Source organism: Zootoca vivipara, chromosome 13 (genome assembly GCF_965207765.1).
Source record: "Zootoca vivipara chromosome 13, rZooViv2.hap1.1, whole genome shotgun sequence".
In the NCBI taxonomy this organism is placed as follows: domain Eukaryota; kingdom Metazoa; phylum Chordata; class Lepidosauria; order Squamata; family Lacertidae; genus Zootoca; species Zootoca vivipara.
Window position 1 is genome coordinate 15140262 of NC_142596.1, and position 15633 is coordinate 15155894.

Genomic DNA, 15633 nt, shown 5'->3' on the forward strand with positions numbered 1-15633 from the left:
TTTACAAACAGATTCCTCAGGAGAGTTTTGCCTGGATCCACTCAGAAGAAAATTATTGTATATTTTTTATTAACACATAGAAAATTCTGAAGAAAATACAAAATGGTATTACTTTAAGGGGAACAGTGAAAAAACAAACCTAAAGTATTGGGCATTACAACTTTCATTTACAACAAAAGCTTCTTTCATTTATTTTAATAAAAACAAAATCCCAAATCTTATTAAGATTAAGCAAGCACATTTATACAACAATGACAACAAAATAGAGCTTGAAATAAATGGAAATATTGTTAATGGGCATCAACGCTGCGCCCGGTTATACTGACTTCAGCAGGGTGACACAACTTAACTGCATCAAGGCTGAACCAGGTTGGTTTTGACCACCTCGTAGCGCTCAAGGGTGTTCAACTATGTCCTATTCAGAACAGATCCATTAAAATTACCGAATCTATTTTAGTCATGCCCATTAACCCCAATGGGTCTACACTGAGTAGGACTAGCACTGCATACCACCCCAGGCTCCCCGCAGTCCGCTTTCTATCCAAACAAGTATTCCAACATGAAAAGTAAATGACACAGTTCAGTTGCAAAAACGAAATAAGTAATTTCTGCTGCAAAATAGCATCGGACACAAATGTTTTCTGGGCAATAGTTTCATTATTGTATCCAACTAGCAGAAAACATGGATAGCACTAAAAAAATAATAATGCACTCATTTCCATTTGCTCTCTCTACCTTTCCATCAAACTGCTCATGAGACCTCTATAGCTGTGGATGTGGCAGTGCTGTGTATATGCTAAAGCATATCTCTCTCTCTCTCTCTCTCTCTCTCTCTCTCTCTCTCTCTCTCTCTCTCTCTCTCTCTCTCTCTCTCTCTCACACACACACACACACACACACACACACACACACACACACACACACCAGTGCTAATACTGAACCTCCTAGGCTATAAGAGCTAGCAAAAACTGGGCACATTCAGCTTCCTGGGTCGCCCACTATGCTGAATGCAACCCACCAGCTTTGCCAGGTGTTTATAGGTCAGAACAGGCATTAACACCTGGGGTCATCAGGCAGCTGCTAGTGACCAAATGTCAGCAGGGCCCATGCTGCAGGTGCTTGACCCACCTGCTCACCTGGCAGCAGTCGTGTCACTCAGGCTTTGTGGGAAATTAAAACTGTGCCTTCCCAGACTCAGCCCAGCAAGTTCACATCTGGGGACCCAAAAAATGCGGGCTGGGAAGGTCCACCAAAGAACACTTCACTGGGGAAGGGGAACTCTTAAGCTGGTTCAGTGCTTGAAGTACCTGTTTCTAAAACAGCAAGATAGGTTTACAGAGCCTCTGGTAGGCTGCCAAACATGTGTCACCAGTTGTGCAGGCCTGCTTTGAAACTAACACATGGGAATACTGTTTGCAGCAGGACCCCCAAAGTGGCTACTCCATCCGGGGCTCATTCATAGAAATGTATCTTGATCTACGGGTACCTGCTGTCCTTCAAGATGCTTCCTTTGTACCCAAATGCTGCACCGTGAAGCCAAACCAGAAACACAATAAAATGCTCCGTGGGTGAGCTTTTAGCCTGTTGTGGCTGATCAATCATCTGGGTATGTCCTAGAGCATCTGGAAACAGCTCCAATGTCCCGGCTGATCAATTGTCTACTCTAGCTGCACCACCACATCAGATCAGACCATGCCGAAAAGCTAAAAAATGGTTGATTCCTCACCTTTCTAACCTCACACAGTGGGTTTAGAATTCTTGTAGGGGGTCTAAACACACAGCAGTAGCTCCTCTTTCTGTTTTGTTTAATAGAGTTGCGTTTATTTGGGAGGTCTCAACCTTAGCAAATCTAATGGTAAGCCACTTTCACAACTTTCTGTTTCCATCTGCTTTGCCACCATGTCGTGGTTTATTCCCTGCTCTTTCAAGCCCTTACGTAAGTATTCACACTGCTGCAAATGCTGCACTGCTAACCCATACCCACATCCAAGGGTATTCTGCCAGCAGCACAAACAACCCTCCTCTCCCTCTCCCCTCTCTCTGTTTTGCTCTTGAGAAATCAGTGCACAAACCCATTTTGCAAAGTTGGAATCCGGATAAGAATCAACCCAAGTTCTCTTGAAGAAGCGGCAGCTGGTTATCTGAAGGGTCAAACATATATCTGAAACCACCAGCCAGCACTTTGACATGGGAAATTCAGAATTCTGATGGCTATGCATAGCTAGAACCCTCCGTTTTAAATCAGTTGAAGATCTGCATCAGCTGTAAATCCGAAAACAAGTTTATTGTGTATAAAAACTGAACCTGGAGTGATCTCAGCCTGAATTCCAGCACATCAAACTGTGTCCATCAAATGTGGCACATCAGAGCATCACATCACCAAACTACTTTGTGATATGAAATTGTGCTACAAAACATTTTTGTGCAGAATAAATTAAACATTGAGACCCATGGACAGTTTTTCCTGTGCACCCTACATACTAAGTCCAAGATTTCAATCTAAAGTTTTCAGTCACCAGCTAGCTAATAAAGCGTCAAGACTAAAATTTAGCTAAACTGCAGACTCCAGGGGAGAGGAACATCGTAGAAACCACAAAACACTCTTAAAACACTTTGGCATCGTATGTACAAAATGCGCAGTCAGTGTCATGCCTGGGTACCACAACAGATCAAAATTGGATTGAATGGGAAAAAATAATTTGAAAGGCTTAGTCAATAAAAAGCAGTATTACCCCCCCCCCCCCCAGCTACTCAAAATGATTTCATCAAAGACATTAGCACACCATGTACACAAACACAGCAATGCTATGACATGGTTACAAATTAAATATTTTAAAAGTGGTTGTTTTTTTTAAAAATGCAACATAAGACCAATCAAATTAAGTGCACAGAACATAATGCAGAATACTGGTATGTACAGTGACAAGGATATTGAACAAGATTATTATATTTATACTAAGCAATGCTTTAATATAAAAGAGAGTGTCAACAAAGCTAAATGGATTACTCTTCTTTATGTTGCAACAAAGACCAGCATTCTCCCCTTGGTGGCAAACGACGACATCAACAAAACGTAATGACTTAGTTTTCCCAATCTCATGCTGTTTCCTGTAAAATGTTGGGAAATGCTGAGTAAGCTCCCCCCCCCCCCTGGAATACCCAATGTAGCCATCAAAAAGTGCAATAAAAATACACACTGCATTTATAAAATGTCCTGTATGTGGTTCAAAAAATCTTTGGAAGCATGTTATGACACATTAGCCTGTACAAACTGATGCATTTCAGAGGCTCCCAAAGTTAACCAAGAGTCTTTTTAAAAAATAATAATGAAAGAGGGAATATTCTGTTCTCTTCTCAAGGCTGGTCTTCTTGTTTTCCAAGACGGACCCATGAACTGCTGAGTGGCTTCTGGCGTCTGGAAGTTTACAGATCCACCTTGGAGCCAGCCTCATTATTCATTTAGACAAGAATTTTACATGTCTTTTCTAGAACTGGGACCTTTCGTTCTTTCCCTCTCTTCAAATGTTGTAAAAATAATGGACAGCCCACAGTGGAAGGAAACCCTATAATATGTCTTCAAGTAAAATATCTCCTGAAATCAAGAACTCCAGAATCATATGCTACATTTTCCTAGAACCTCTATTTTAGTTTATGGCATTCAATAATAAATTACGCGGGGAACACCACATTTATTTAATACTGTAAAGTCAGCCTTAGAGCAGAGGTGCATGTTAAACAAGCATGGCGCTGTTGCTGAAAATGGCGTCCGTGCATTTAGTTTCCCCTCCATATCCCCTTGGTTGCCACCGGGAAGAGGTGTGGAAAATGCAACAGAATGGCATTATGACATGGATGAAGAGAGGAACGCATGGCCCTCTAAGATGTTGTGGACTCCAACTCCCATCATTCCCAGCCAGCATGGCCAATAGCCAGGTAGGGTGCAAGTTGCAGTCTAACAACATCTTGAGCGTCAAAGGTTCCTCACCCCTGGGATAAATGCTTTTATTACTCATTGGGGAGAGAAAGGGAAAACTGGGCATGGTGCTCCCATTTTCAATGACAGCTTTGTATTTACTTTTGTAATGTGTAGCCCAGCCTTCGCACTATGATGTCAGACAGAGGTGAGGAAAAAGCCACATCATGACATTATGGAATGGGCTAAGTGGGGAACCTCTATGCCCTTCAGATGTTGTTGCACTCCAAACTCCCATGAGCCTCGGGGAATTATGGGAATTGGAGTTCAACAGCATCTGGAGGGCCACATGTTCCCGATCCTTGATCTCAGGATAGAAATGGCAACGTTCAAAACCCTCCCGTTCAACCAATGGGCTCACCCAGCAGTTCCCACCCATCGCTCCACATTGATCATGTAAACGAAACATTGGAATAGTGTCTTCACTCATATTGCAAACCATCCAGAGTACCTTTATTATGTCTCCTGATCCTCTTTTTTTCGTAAGTGTGTATCTACATCTAAGTGAAAAACTCAGGCTAGTGTTGTTGGTGTGCCCTATTTTGCTTGGTGAAAACACATACTGTGTAAACGGAAGCAGAACATGGCCCTGTGTTTTCAGCGTGCATTGTGGAAGAAAGCACCCCGGAAGAAAATAAAACAAAGGGAAACCTCACTCTTACACTTTTCTTTTTAAAGTTGAAATGACGACTCTTAACCGAACAGAAGCTGCTGCCCAACAGTGAGACGTTACTGGGGGCTACCTGTTGACCTGATCAAGCTCTTGTGTAAATTGGGGTTTTGACTGTGCCGGTTTCTGCTGCGCACAGAAGAAAACATTGTATTGCAACCTGGGACTTTGCATTGGTGGAGCTGGCGGAGATGGACTGTTTTGTAATGGGCCCTGAAAGTTCCTTTATTACTGTAGCTTTTTTGGCATATGTGGCAGGTTATTGGCAAACTGGAAGGTATGTTTGAGAAACTCTGGTTAGGCTTTTCCATCAGAGAACAGTCTTGGTAGAGGTCTTCATTTGGGATCAAAGGTGGACTTTCACAGCTTTCCTCACTGTCCTCCAAAACCCCAGGACCTTCTTCATTGTCTCCGTCAGAATCCCAAGAGGAATGAGCGCTGCCCTCTGACTTGATGCTGGACGTTGTGCTTAAATCCAGAACAGCCCCATCATTTACCAGGTCATACTGGTAGCTCTCGGGGCAGGCCTCTCCAATCTTGCTCATTGGGAAAACCAGGCTGCCAGTCCTGTTCATCCCTTTGAAGATGACCGAAGTTTGCTGTCCAACGTGTCCTATCAAAGAGTCGTCCGGACAAATCTCTTTTGCCATATCCTTCAAGAGGTACGTTGCGTTGAAATGGTGGTTCTTGATTTCCAAGGGATCTTTGGTCAAAAGCTTGTGGTGAAGGTTTAGGTTGGAGCTATGTCTGGAGAAAGAAGATCAGGGGTGCTGTTAGAATCAAGGAGGAGAAGCAGCTGAGCAGTCAACACCTGAGCACAAACTATTAATGTGAGCATTGTCCCAGCGTGGATACCACCCCTCGCCCAGGTGATGAATGCTGTAACAGCAATGTAACAATGGTGTGGAGATAAGAGGCATATTCCTTAGGTGCAACTGGGATAAGGGTACTAAATGGGCAACCAAGAGCATGTAATATATTAACGGCTATGCCTCTAGGATGACCCGCCCTCTGAAGAGTGTCTCATCACAACACGGCAGTCATTTCTCTTTGTTCAGGCTTGGATTTTTTCAGGTGAGGATTGGATTTTTTTCTGTTGCTGCTGTTTCATTTGCATGGAATTTATGCTGGCCTCTCTTAATATGATTAATTTTTGTATTTCTGACCTGAGACCTTCAGATGAAGAGCAGAATACAGTAAATAAATAATAATAAAAATAAAAATTTAATCGTAAATTCAGTCCAGTTTGTTTGATCTCCGTATCATAAACAGCTAACAGAGCGTAGGGTGATCAAGACAGCCACAGCAGGATTTTTTTTTTAAAAAAGGACAATATACATCAGGGGAACTTTGGGTCTTCTAGATGTCACTGACTACAACTCCCATCAGTCCTAGCAAGCATAGTCAATGGGCAGGGATAATGGGAGTTGCAGTTGCAGTGACATTTGGAGAAACAAGGGTTCCCCACACCTAATATCCATGAACAAATGGTGCCATAGCCTTAAGGAAGACAAAGCCATTTCCCGTTCCTGGGGAGATGACGTTGTGGGCTGGGAGCCACTGCGCTATTGGATGGTCCTCGGCCACGTCATCCTTAGGCCGTCCAATCCGGATGGTCTGGGGGTGTGGTACAGACTATTTAAACTGCCTGCAGCCGAGGACTCACCCCTGTTTTCTCCTTGCTTGGTCAGTTCTCCTGCCCTCCCACCCTTTATTCTTGGCCTTGCTATGGACCTCAGTTGGTCGCCTTGGTTGTCCAAGGGGCCTAGTAGGAATTTTTTTCCCCATTTGGCAAATTGGCACCGACCATTTGGTTTTTCCACCTACTTCGTAGGCGGTTAGGCATTGGAGTACAGTATTAGGTTGAAGGCGAGGGGAGGTAGTCGCCATCACCTCCCCCTCCTAATTCAAGGGTATTCCGTTAAAGGAATCCGGGGGTGGGGTCTCCGTCCGAAGTCCCTGACCGGGGGCGCGCGCGCTAGGGCCATGGCACGCCCTCTAGTGGCGACCCTGGGGGAGTTCCTAGTTGATGTGCATCAGCAGGGCTTCCCCTACTGGTGGTTAACCCTTCCAAGACTCCTGCAGACGGGCAGGAGTCACATATAGTTGTGTGGTTTCCAATGCCTAAGCCAATGCCGCTCACATTCTGTAACCAATAAAGTTGTGGCCTTTTTTGCCCATTAACCTAAAATACTGTTTTATGTGTCTTTATTCCCAGGGCCAGCGCATCCATTTAGGCGAACTAGGCAGCTGCCTAGGGCGCCAAAATGGAGGGGGCACTGGATGGCCTGCCCGCCCCCCGCCCCCTGAAGCCGCTCAACAGGCAGCTGACAGCCGCAGTGGAGGCGGCCCCGGCCCCAGGCTTGCGCTCCCCGCACGAAGCTCCAGATGTGCGTGCAGAGCGCGAGCCTGGGACTGCCTCCTCCACGCCTCTCAGCTGTTTTTTATTTTATTTTTATTTCTTATTTTTATTTTTCCTACTTTTTATTGTTTCTATTTTTAGTTTTTCTATTTTCTATTTTCTATTTTTCTCTTTTCATTTATTTATTTAATTTTATTTCCTGTTTTTCTATCAATGGTGGGGGGGGGGGGAGGAGAGCGCCAGAAGGTGATCTTGCCTAGGGCGCAAAAAACCCTAGCACCAGCCCTGTTTATTCCACTTCCCGGGATGGGTTAGGACCTTGCCACGCAACACATTTTCTCCCAGTACAGAATAGCTAGTTGCGTTTTTCAAGATGAACAGCCAAATGCAGCAGCTAGTTCTGAGGTCTGGCGAGGGCAGTGAGCTAGGCAGAGCAGCCCAGTTGCATCTTCTTCTTAGTTCTGTCTCCACAGCCCAACACAGGAAGGCAAATCTGGCCACCACATACTGCTAGAAAAATGTAAAGGTAAAGGATCCCTGGATGGTTAAATCCAGTCAAAGGCGACTATGGGGTTGTGGCGCTCATCTCGCTTCAGGCTGAGGGAGCCGGTGTTTGTCCGTAGACAGCTTTCCGTGTCATGTGGCCAGCATGACTAAACCGCTTCTGGTGCAACAGAACACTGTGACGGAAGCCAGAGCGCACGGAAACGCCATTTACCTTCCTGCCGCAGCAGTACCTATTATCTACTTGCACTGGTGTGCATTTGAACTGCTAGATTGGCAGGAGCTGGGACAGAGCAATGGGAGCTCACCCCGTTGCGTGGATTTGAACTGCCAACCTTCCGATCAACAAGCCCAAGAGGCCTAGTGGTTTAGACCACAGCGCCACTCGCGTCCCATACTGCTAGTTGAGAAGGGGAAAAGTGGAAGCAGGAGGCAGCAAGAGGCAGCAAGATTTGGGGCCAGCAGCTTCTGAACAGGAACAGTCTTATCTGACTGCAATGTCAGACCTTAAATAGTCCACAACAATTCTTCCTGTTTGTTAGCTGCTTCCCAGCTGGCATGAGAAGAGAAGAATCCTTGGAAAAGACCCTGATGTTGGGAAAGATTGAGGGCACTAGGAGAAGGGGACGACAGAGGACAAGATGGTTGGACAGTGTTCTCGAAGCTACGAACATGAGTTTGACCAAACTACGGGAGGCAGTGCAAGACAGGAGTGCCTGGCGTGCTATGGTCCATGGGGTCACGAAGAGTCGGACACGACTAAACGACTAAACAACAACAAAAGCTGGCAATGGGATCGAATTGGAACCTGCTCCCGGAAAGGACTGGTTTTGGCACTGGGAAGAGCAGACAGGGAATGTGTGGCTCTCCCGATGCTGTTTGACCCTCAGCACCCATCATTCCCAGCCAGAGGCACAAAATGAATGTCTGGAATTCAGTTGGAAGTGGTGTGCTTCTGAACACCAATTGCTGGAAAGCGCAGCAGGGGAGGGTGCCGATGGACTCAGATCCTGTTTGTGGGCTTTCCATAGGCACCTGCCTGGCTGCTTTGAGAACAGCATGCTGGACTAGCCAAGCCATTGGCCAAAAAAGGAAGTGTGAGGGAAAAGCAGAGGGGGGCAGGCAAGGAGTAGGCTAAACAGATGGAGTGATTGATGGAGGAGGGGAAACTAAGTCCTCTGCCATCAGTTCAGAAGACGATAGATAGATAGATAGATAGATAGATAGAGATAGATATAGATAGATAGATAGATAGATAGATAGATGATAGATAGATATAGATAGATGATAGCTAGACAGACAGACAGACAGATGATAGATGATAGAGATAGAGATAGATGATAGATAGATAGATAGGTAGGTAGGTAGATAGAGAGATGATAGATAATAATAATAATAATAATAATAATAATAATAATAATAATAATATATTTATACCACGCCCATCTGGCTGGGTTTCCCCAGCCACTCTGGGCGGCTTCCAACAGAAATATTAAAATACACTAATTTCTTAAAGATTAAAAGCTTCCCTAAACAGGGCTGCCTTCAGATGTCCTCTAAAAGTCTGGTAGTTGTTTTTCTTTTTGACATCTGGCGGGAGGGCGTTCCACAGGGCGGGTGCCACTACCGAGAAGGCCCTCTGCCTTCTCATTATAGATGATAGCAGATGATAGCTAGCTAGCTAGCTAGATAGACAGACAGACAGACAGATAGATGATAGAGATAGATAGATGATAGAGATAGATAGATGATAGATAGATAAATAGGTAGATAGATAGATGGATGATAGATAGATACCACTGCAGATTTTGCTTTAAAAATTTAAGGAGACAGCTGAAAAGGCAAGTGAAATGCAAGACCTTGTTACCCTGCGTGTGCAAGAAAATGCATCTCTAAAAACGACAACCCACAAAAAAATTATTTTCAACCTCTGTTATCTACCAGCAATGAGATTTTCAAGGTTTCATTTAATGCCGTGGTTCCCAATGTGGGGCAGATGCAATTTTATTTGGGGGGGGGCACAATTCGAGAATGAGTTATTAACACTGAATGGCCTTTTAGGCTTCCTCCATGTGAATAGGAGCTCACTTTTTGAATAAAAAGAATTGTATGTCATGGGGGGAATCAGGATTTTAGAGATGCTTAGGTGGGGCATAGCCAAAAAAAAGGGGGGGGTTGGCAACCACTGATTTAATGCCTTCTTTGTCTTGGGGGGAAAAGCAAGGTTTTGTCCAATGGATTTTCAGTGCTCCAATAAGGCATGGAACATGCATGAGGAAGATACATGGGGTTAGGGGAGAACACCACAAAAACATGCTTCAAAACTTATTTGCATTTCAGACAAGGCTCCATTGTATGATTACTTATTATTATTATTATTAAATAGAATGATTATGTGCACTGTTTTCTTACCTGTCTCGACTTCTACGAGAAGGAAAGGCAGCATTACAACCCTCCACGGTGCAAATATGCATTTCTTTTAGGTGTACGTTTTTAAAATGCATTTTCACACTGTAGGGGTTTTTAAAGGTCTTCTTACAGATGTCACAATGGAAACGGCTGTCTTCCCTCTGAAGCCCTAGCGGTGCATGTTGACTGACACGATCTATGTCTTTAAAAGCTTCGAAATCAGGAACGGCTACACTCCTACCAGACAGTGTGCCGAATGCCCCCCTACTCAGCAAGTGGTGTTGCAATTCAGTGCAGTCGTTCATTGGGATCCTGTAATTCAGTTGCTCTTTAAGATAGTCATGGGGTTCTGTCACATCACGGTGCTGGTTTGGATCTTTGCAGGCGTTTTCACAAGAAACTATCTTTAACAATTTGCCTTGTTCGGGCTTAGCTGTTTTCTCAGGGCGATGCAAATCGTCCACTTTGGCGCACGTGTTATTTGGCTCAATAGATTTAAAATAGGTTGGCCCTCCATCTTCAGAAATGGATTTCTGTGATGTACCTGAATGGAAGTTCTTTTCCATTGGGTGGTTTGGTTTTTTTTCTATCCTACAACTGCCCATCTCAACATGCCCGTCACTTACCGGCCGTGGAGGCATGTCGTCTTCTGAGCTGGCAACTTCGTGAGTTGCGCTAGGGGTGTCAATGGCTTCTGTCTCTATCTTGATGGGCATGCTAGACTTGCGGGATTTTTTCTTGGGCAGCGCGTCGAAGGGCGATTCGTTAGAAACCAGAGGCTCAGGGATTGACGAGGAAACCAGGGGCAGGGAAGGAAGGGTGCCGGGAGTATTTGCAAGTTCAGCCGGTGTGACCGGACTGCGATAGAATGGGAGAACTGGTTGCACGGTCCTCAAGTTTGGAAAGAGAATGCCATTTTGGCCAGCACTGTGAAAACCTGGCTGTGTCTTTGAATCGCCGCAAGAGCTTCCGTAGCTGGAAACGGATCTACTGTCAGGAGGCAAAATGTTAAAGTCCGTCCGTTTGTTCTCTTCCAGTCCGGTGATGGCCAACCCATTTCTCAGATCTTTATCCCGGTTGTTTCTGTTCATTGGCATGTGAAGCCTAGGGTTGGGGTTGGCACTGTGTCGATTTCGGCTCCGGAGGGAGCTAAAGACCATGTTGCAGCCTTCAATGGTACATTTGTGCTTGATCTTCAGGTGGACAGCGTTGTAGTGGATCTTCAGAGTCCCTTTGTCGTAAAATGTCTTTTCGCATGCCGTACAAAAAACACGCCCTCTCCTCGTGGAGAAGCCATTTTTGTCGACAGATTTTGTTTTACTTTCTGGGGAGAGCTGGCTCATCTCAGGCTTTGTGATGCTGTTGGGCGAACTTAAATCGCTTGGACAAGTGTCGTCCTTCAAAGCGATATCTGGGCTGGTAGAGGCCACCTCCTTTTCACCTTGAAATGAAGACTCGGAAGTCAGGAAGCTGTTTTCCGCAAACTGCATCGGAACATCTTGCTTGAGTTCATTGTTGCAGTCCTGACTTTGCTCCATCAAAAGCCTCTCAGGGGGTGAACCTATGAGGGGCGGAGGGACAGGACTGAAAAACTGAAATGGCAACATGAAGGCCATGTTGTTGACAACGTTCTCAAAGTGATGGATGTTAACAGGATTCATTTTGTCCAAGGAAGCAGAGATGCTTGCACTCCTCTGACTACAGCTTTCGATGAATGCCCTAATATCCATATTGGCTGCGGCTGTGGGGATGACGATGGACTGCCCTTCTTTCTCCTGAATCACCATTAACTCCACAATGGACTTTGTCTCGCCAAAGCGCAGAAATTGCTGCAAAGTCGCCAGTTCTTCTTCACTGGTCATGATACTCCAGTGGTCCAGGACCTTTCCTGAAGCATCCTTAAAAAGACAACAGACAACACTGTACTTAAAAGAGGAACATACCAACACCAAATTCATGTGGACGCTTCAGTGCAGGGGTAGCTAACATAGGGCCATCTAGATATTGTTGGACTGTAACTCTCATAATCCTTGACCATTGGTCATACTGGTTGGAGCTGATGAGGGTTGTAACCCAACAGTATTTGAAAGCATGACATTGGCTACCGCTCCTTGAGATGCTTATGCTTAACTTGCAAAGCGGAAGGGCCATAGCTCAGTGGCAGATAATTTGCTTTGCATTCACATTCAAGTCCCAGGTTCTATCCCCGGTATCTCCATGTGTGGCCAGAAAAACCCCCATGCCTGAAACCCTGAAGAGCTGCTGCCAGTCAGTGTAGACAATATTGAGCTATATAGACCAGCGTTCTGAATCAGCTCCCTATGTTCCTGTGTGAAGTTGCTACTCTGCATGGCCTTCTCCATCTCCCAGTAAAAAAGGAGACAAGACAGACATGCTTTATTCACCCACTCCTTCTGATGTCCTGTAACTCACCCCACTCACTCACTCACTTGCAGTGCAACACACCTGGGATCCTGCTTGCCAGAAAAAGCGAAAGAAGTTCTGGGCACCATGATAACCCAGAGGGAGCAGGCTAGGGGAATTGTGTTTGCCTTGTCCCTTGCATCAATGGGAGTTTGAAATGGCGATATTTGAGGTCGGGATGGCAATAATAATAATAATAATAATAATAATAATAATAATAATAATAATATATTTATACCCCACCCATCTAAACAGGGCTGTCTTCAGATGTCTTCTAAAAGTCAGAGAGTTGTTTATTTCCTTGACATCTGATGGGAGGGCGTTCCACAGGGCGGGCGCCACTACCGAGAAGGCCCTCTAAGTGGTTCCCTGCAACTTCACTTCTCACAGGGAGGGAACCACCAGAAGGCCCTCGGTGCCACCAGAAGCATCCAGGCTGAATGATGGGGGGTGGAGACTCTCCTTCAGATATACTGGGCTGAGGCCGTTTAGGGCTTTAAAGGTCAGCACTTTGAATTGTGCTCGGCAACGTACTGGGAGCCAATGTAGGTCTTTCAGGACCGGTGTTATGCAGTCCTGGTGGCCGCTCCCAGTCACCAGCCTAGCTGCTGCATTCTGGATGAGTCACCTTCAAAGTTAGCCCCGGTGGCATTGCTGATTTGTACTGTCATTTTTTTGGAGTAGCGGGCAGCTCAGACTAAATAGACACAAGGTGAGGGTTGTGTCTTAGGGTTAGCATTAGGCTCCTCTAGCTGGGTATTGTCCACAGTGACTGACAACAGCCCTCCAGGGTTTCAGGCCGGGGTCTATCCCACCCCTAAGTGGAGATACCTGGAAGTGAATCCGAACCTGAGACCTTCTGCATGCAAAGCAGATGCTCTACCACTGAGTTACAGCCCTTCTGATAAAGTGACCAAGTTATGGCCAGAGTTGAAAGTGCAGAGTGGGGGGGGGGTGAGCAGGTCAGGATCTGGCTCAGGAATCCACAGCTCCCCATCACTATTCCAGGCAGTTTTCCGAGAGGTTAGGCTTCTTTGTCTAGCCAAATCCACACAATTTGCTATGGCTGAGGGCAGCTTGTTTTGACAATTCTGTGATACATATTATTCTTGGATTTCAATCACCCCAACACTTGTTCTTTCTAACACAGCACCGATGATTAGAAAGTATTTTGCAATTGCCCCAGAAAAAAACGAAGATGTGAAACAACATGTACGAATGGAGAGAGAGAGAGAGAGAGAGAGAGAGAGAGAGAGAGAGAGAGAGAGAGAGAGAGAGAGAGATGGAGCAATCAGAAGAAGATTTAGCTCCACATTTAAGTCAAGTATTCTTCCACTGCAAGTTTAATAATCTTCCAAGCTACTAAGATCAGAGAACAAATGAACCTACATCGATCCTTCGCCAGTGTTTACAGAGCACCGCTGTAATTACACTAGAGTGTTGCAAGTTCTTTCAAACTCCAGCCATACCTAACTTTTCCCAATATCTGTAATAAATATTTCATCACAGAACATGTATTTGATGGCCTACTGAGGGTTTTCACTGGGCACACAAGACTTCTCTAAGACGATGAAGAATGTATCATCATCAATTTTTCATGCAATAAAGGTTCAAGGTAATTGAGCCCATATTTTTTTAATCCTAACACTAAAAAGCAAAATTATCAAGTGCCATGAAATATTTATTCACGCCGTAACATAAATCATAATGCTACTTTACATTGAAACGAGGAGGCCAACAGAGAAGCAGCATTTGTGTAAACATAAGGAGCTGACTTCTGCCCCCAGTGCAACGGTACTGACGATGCTGGAAAAGTTCAAAATGGCATAACTGAAATGGATAAATTTATGGTGAATGTCTGCATTATAAGGGTGGCTGGTGCAGCTTCAAGTTCTGATGCAACTGGGTGAGCTGGCTGGGATGCCAGCAGAACGTTCAAAAACATTCAAACTTCTCAGGAACCAAAGCTTGCAGAAAGCTTTTCTTAAAAATTCTTTGCACTTCTCCAGATGTTGGGGTTGCCCACAAACCCGCAGACCACTGGTTTCTCAGTGGTCTCATTTCAGCCCCGATTCACCCTCCTGGAGGGCGCGAGGACCTAGAGATGTACCTGCAAGACATATCCACGTATGTAGTCTTGAAGTGTCCAGTCCAGAGCACGGAGGATATGAATGACTTCTTCTTGCTTCAGGACACTGAAAAGCCGATCTAAGAGAATTTTGAGACGGACGGGAACTGCTTGAGTTCCATACAGCATGAGGCTGCTTATATCAAATACCACATTGGACTGGACTATTTCCACTTGGCTTGTTGGGTATAGGTTAGGGATCCTTAGCTTACTTAAGGCTGAAAACAGAAGGAAAACAAAAAGCGAGTGACTACTTGCGCATAAATGCGTATGAAACTATTAGACAAAAAGAACACCATTGGGGTACTAGGGGGTTTGAACTTGGGACCTATGCAATGCAAAGCGAGAACGCTACCACCCCCCTCCCCTCCCAGCTACATTCAATGTGTGTGAGAGACGGGAATACAGCTCTAGTTCTGGTTTCACAGCATCATCTGCCAGAATAGCATTTCCCAATTATTTAAGCTTGGGGAGGGGTTGGGTGCAAATTTCTGGTTTGGTGCATGGTCCCTTTGCTAGGTAGGCTAGGCTAGGGATGGGTGGGTCTGTGGATTTTGGTTCTCCCCGTTTCTCATTTTTCCATCTGGAAGGCACAATGTTGGCTGTAATAATCATGATCATATTTTTCCCCTGCCCATCCAACTGGGTTGCCCCAGCCACTCTGGGGCAGCACATACAAAAAACATACTGAGACATTAAACATCAAAACCTTCCCTATACAGAGCTGCCTTCAGGTGTCTTCTAAAGGTTGTATACTTACTTATCTCCTTGATAAATAGGAGGGCGTTCCACAGGGTGGGTGCCAATACCAAGAAGGCCCTCTGCCTGGTTCCCTGTAAATTGTCCCCAGTTTAGCCTAAATCGTGTTCTGAACATTCAGAATTACAGTGGTGCCTCGCTAGACGAATTTAATTTGTTCCACAGGTCTTTTCTTATAACGAAAAATTTGTCTAGCGAATCCCATAGGAATGCATTGAATTTTTTTTGAAATTTTTTTTGCCCATAGGAACGCATTAATTGAATTTCAATGCATTCCTATGGGAAACCGCGATTCGCTAGATGAATTTTTCGTAAAACACATTTGTCTAGCGAGGCAACCTCCGCTAGAAAAAACCTTTCGTTAAGTGGAAATTTCGTTAAGCAGGGCATTCGTTAAGCGAGGC

General features: G+C 45.1%; 1 protein-coding gene across 4 annotated transcripts in view; it reads right to left on the minus strand.

Moving 5' to 3' along the window:
* Positions 1 to 51: 51 nt before the first annotated feature.
* The window catches only part of BNC1 (basonuclin zinc finger protein 1), a 36618-nt gene continuing 21036 nt past the window's right edge, over positions 52 to 15633 (minus strand). For all 4 annotated transcript variants that reach the window (XM_035131776.3, XM_035131774.3, XM_088656926.1 and 1 more), the window contains exons 3-5: positions 14453 to 14688; positions 9922 to 11816; positions 52 to 5390 (exon numbers count right to left, since the gene is read on the minus strand). In XM_035131776.3, coding sequence (XP_034987667.3) covers positions 4703 to 5390; positions 9922 to 11816; positions 14453 to 14599 — 2730 coding nt within the window. In that variant the 5' untranslated portion in view covers positions 14600 to 14688 and the 3' untranslated portion in view covers positions 52 to 4702. The remainder of the gene's footprint in view (positions 5391 to 9921; positions 11817 to 14452; positions 14689 to 15633) is intronic.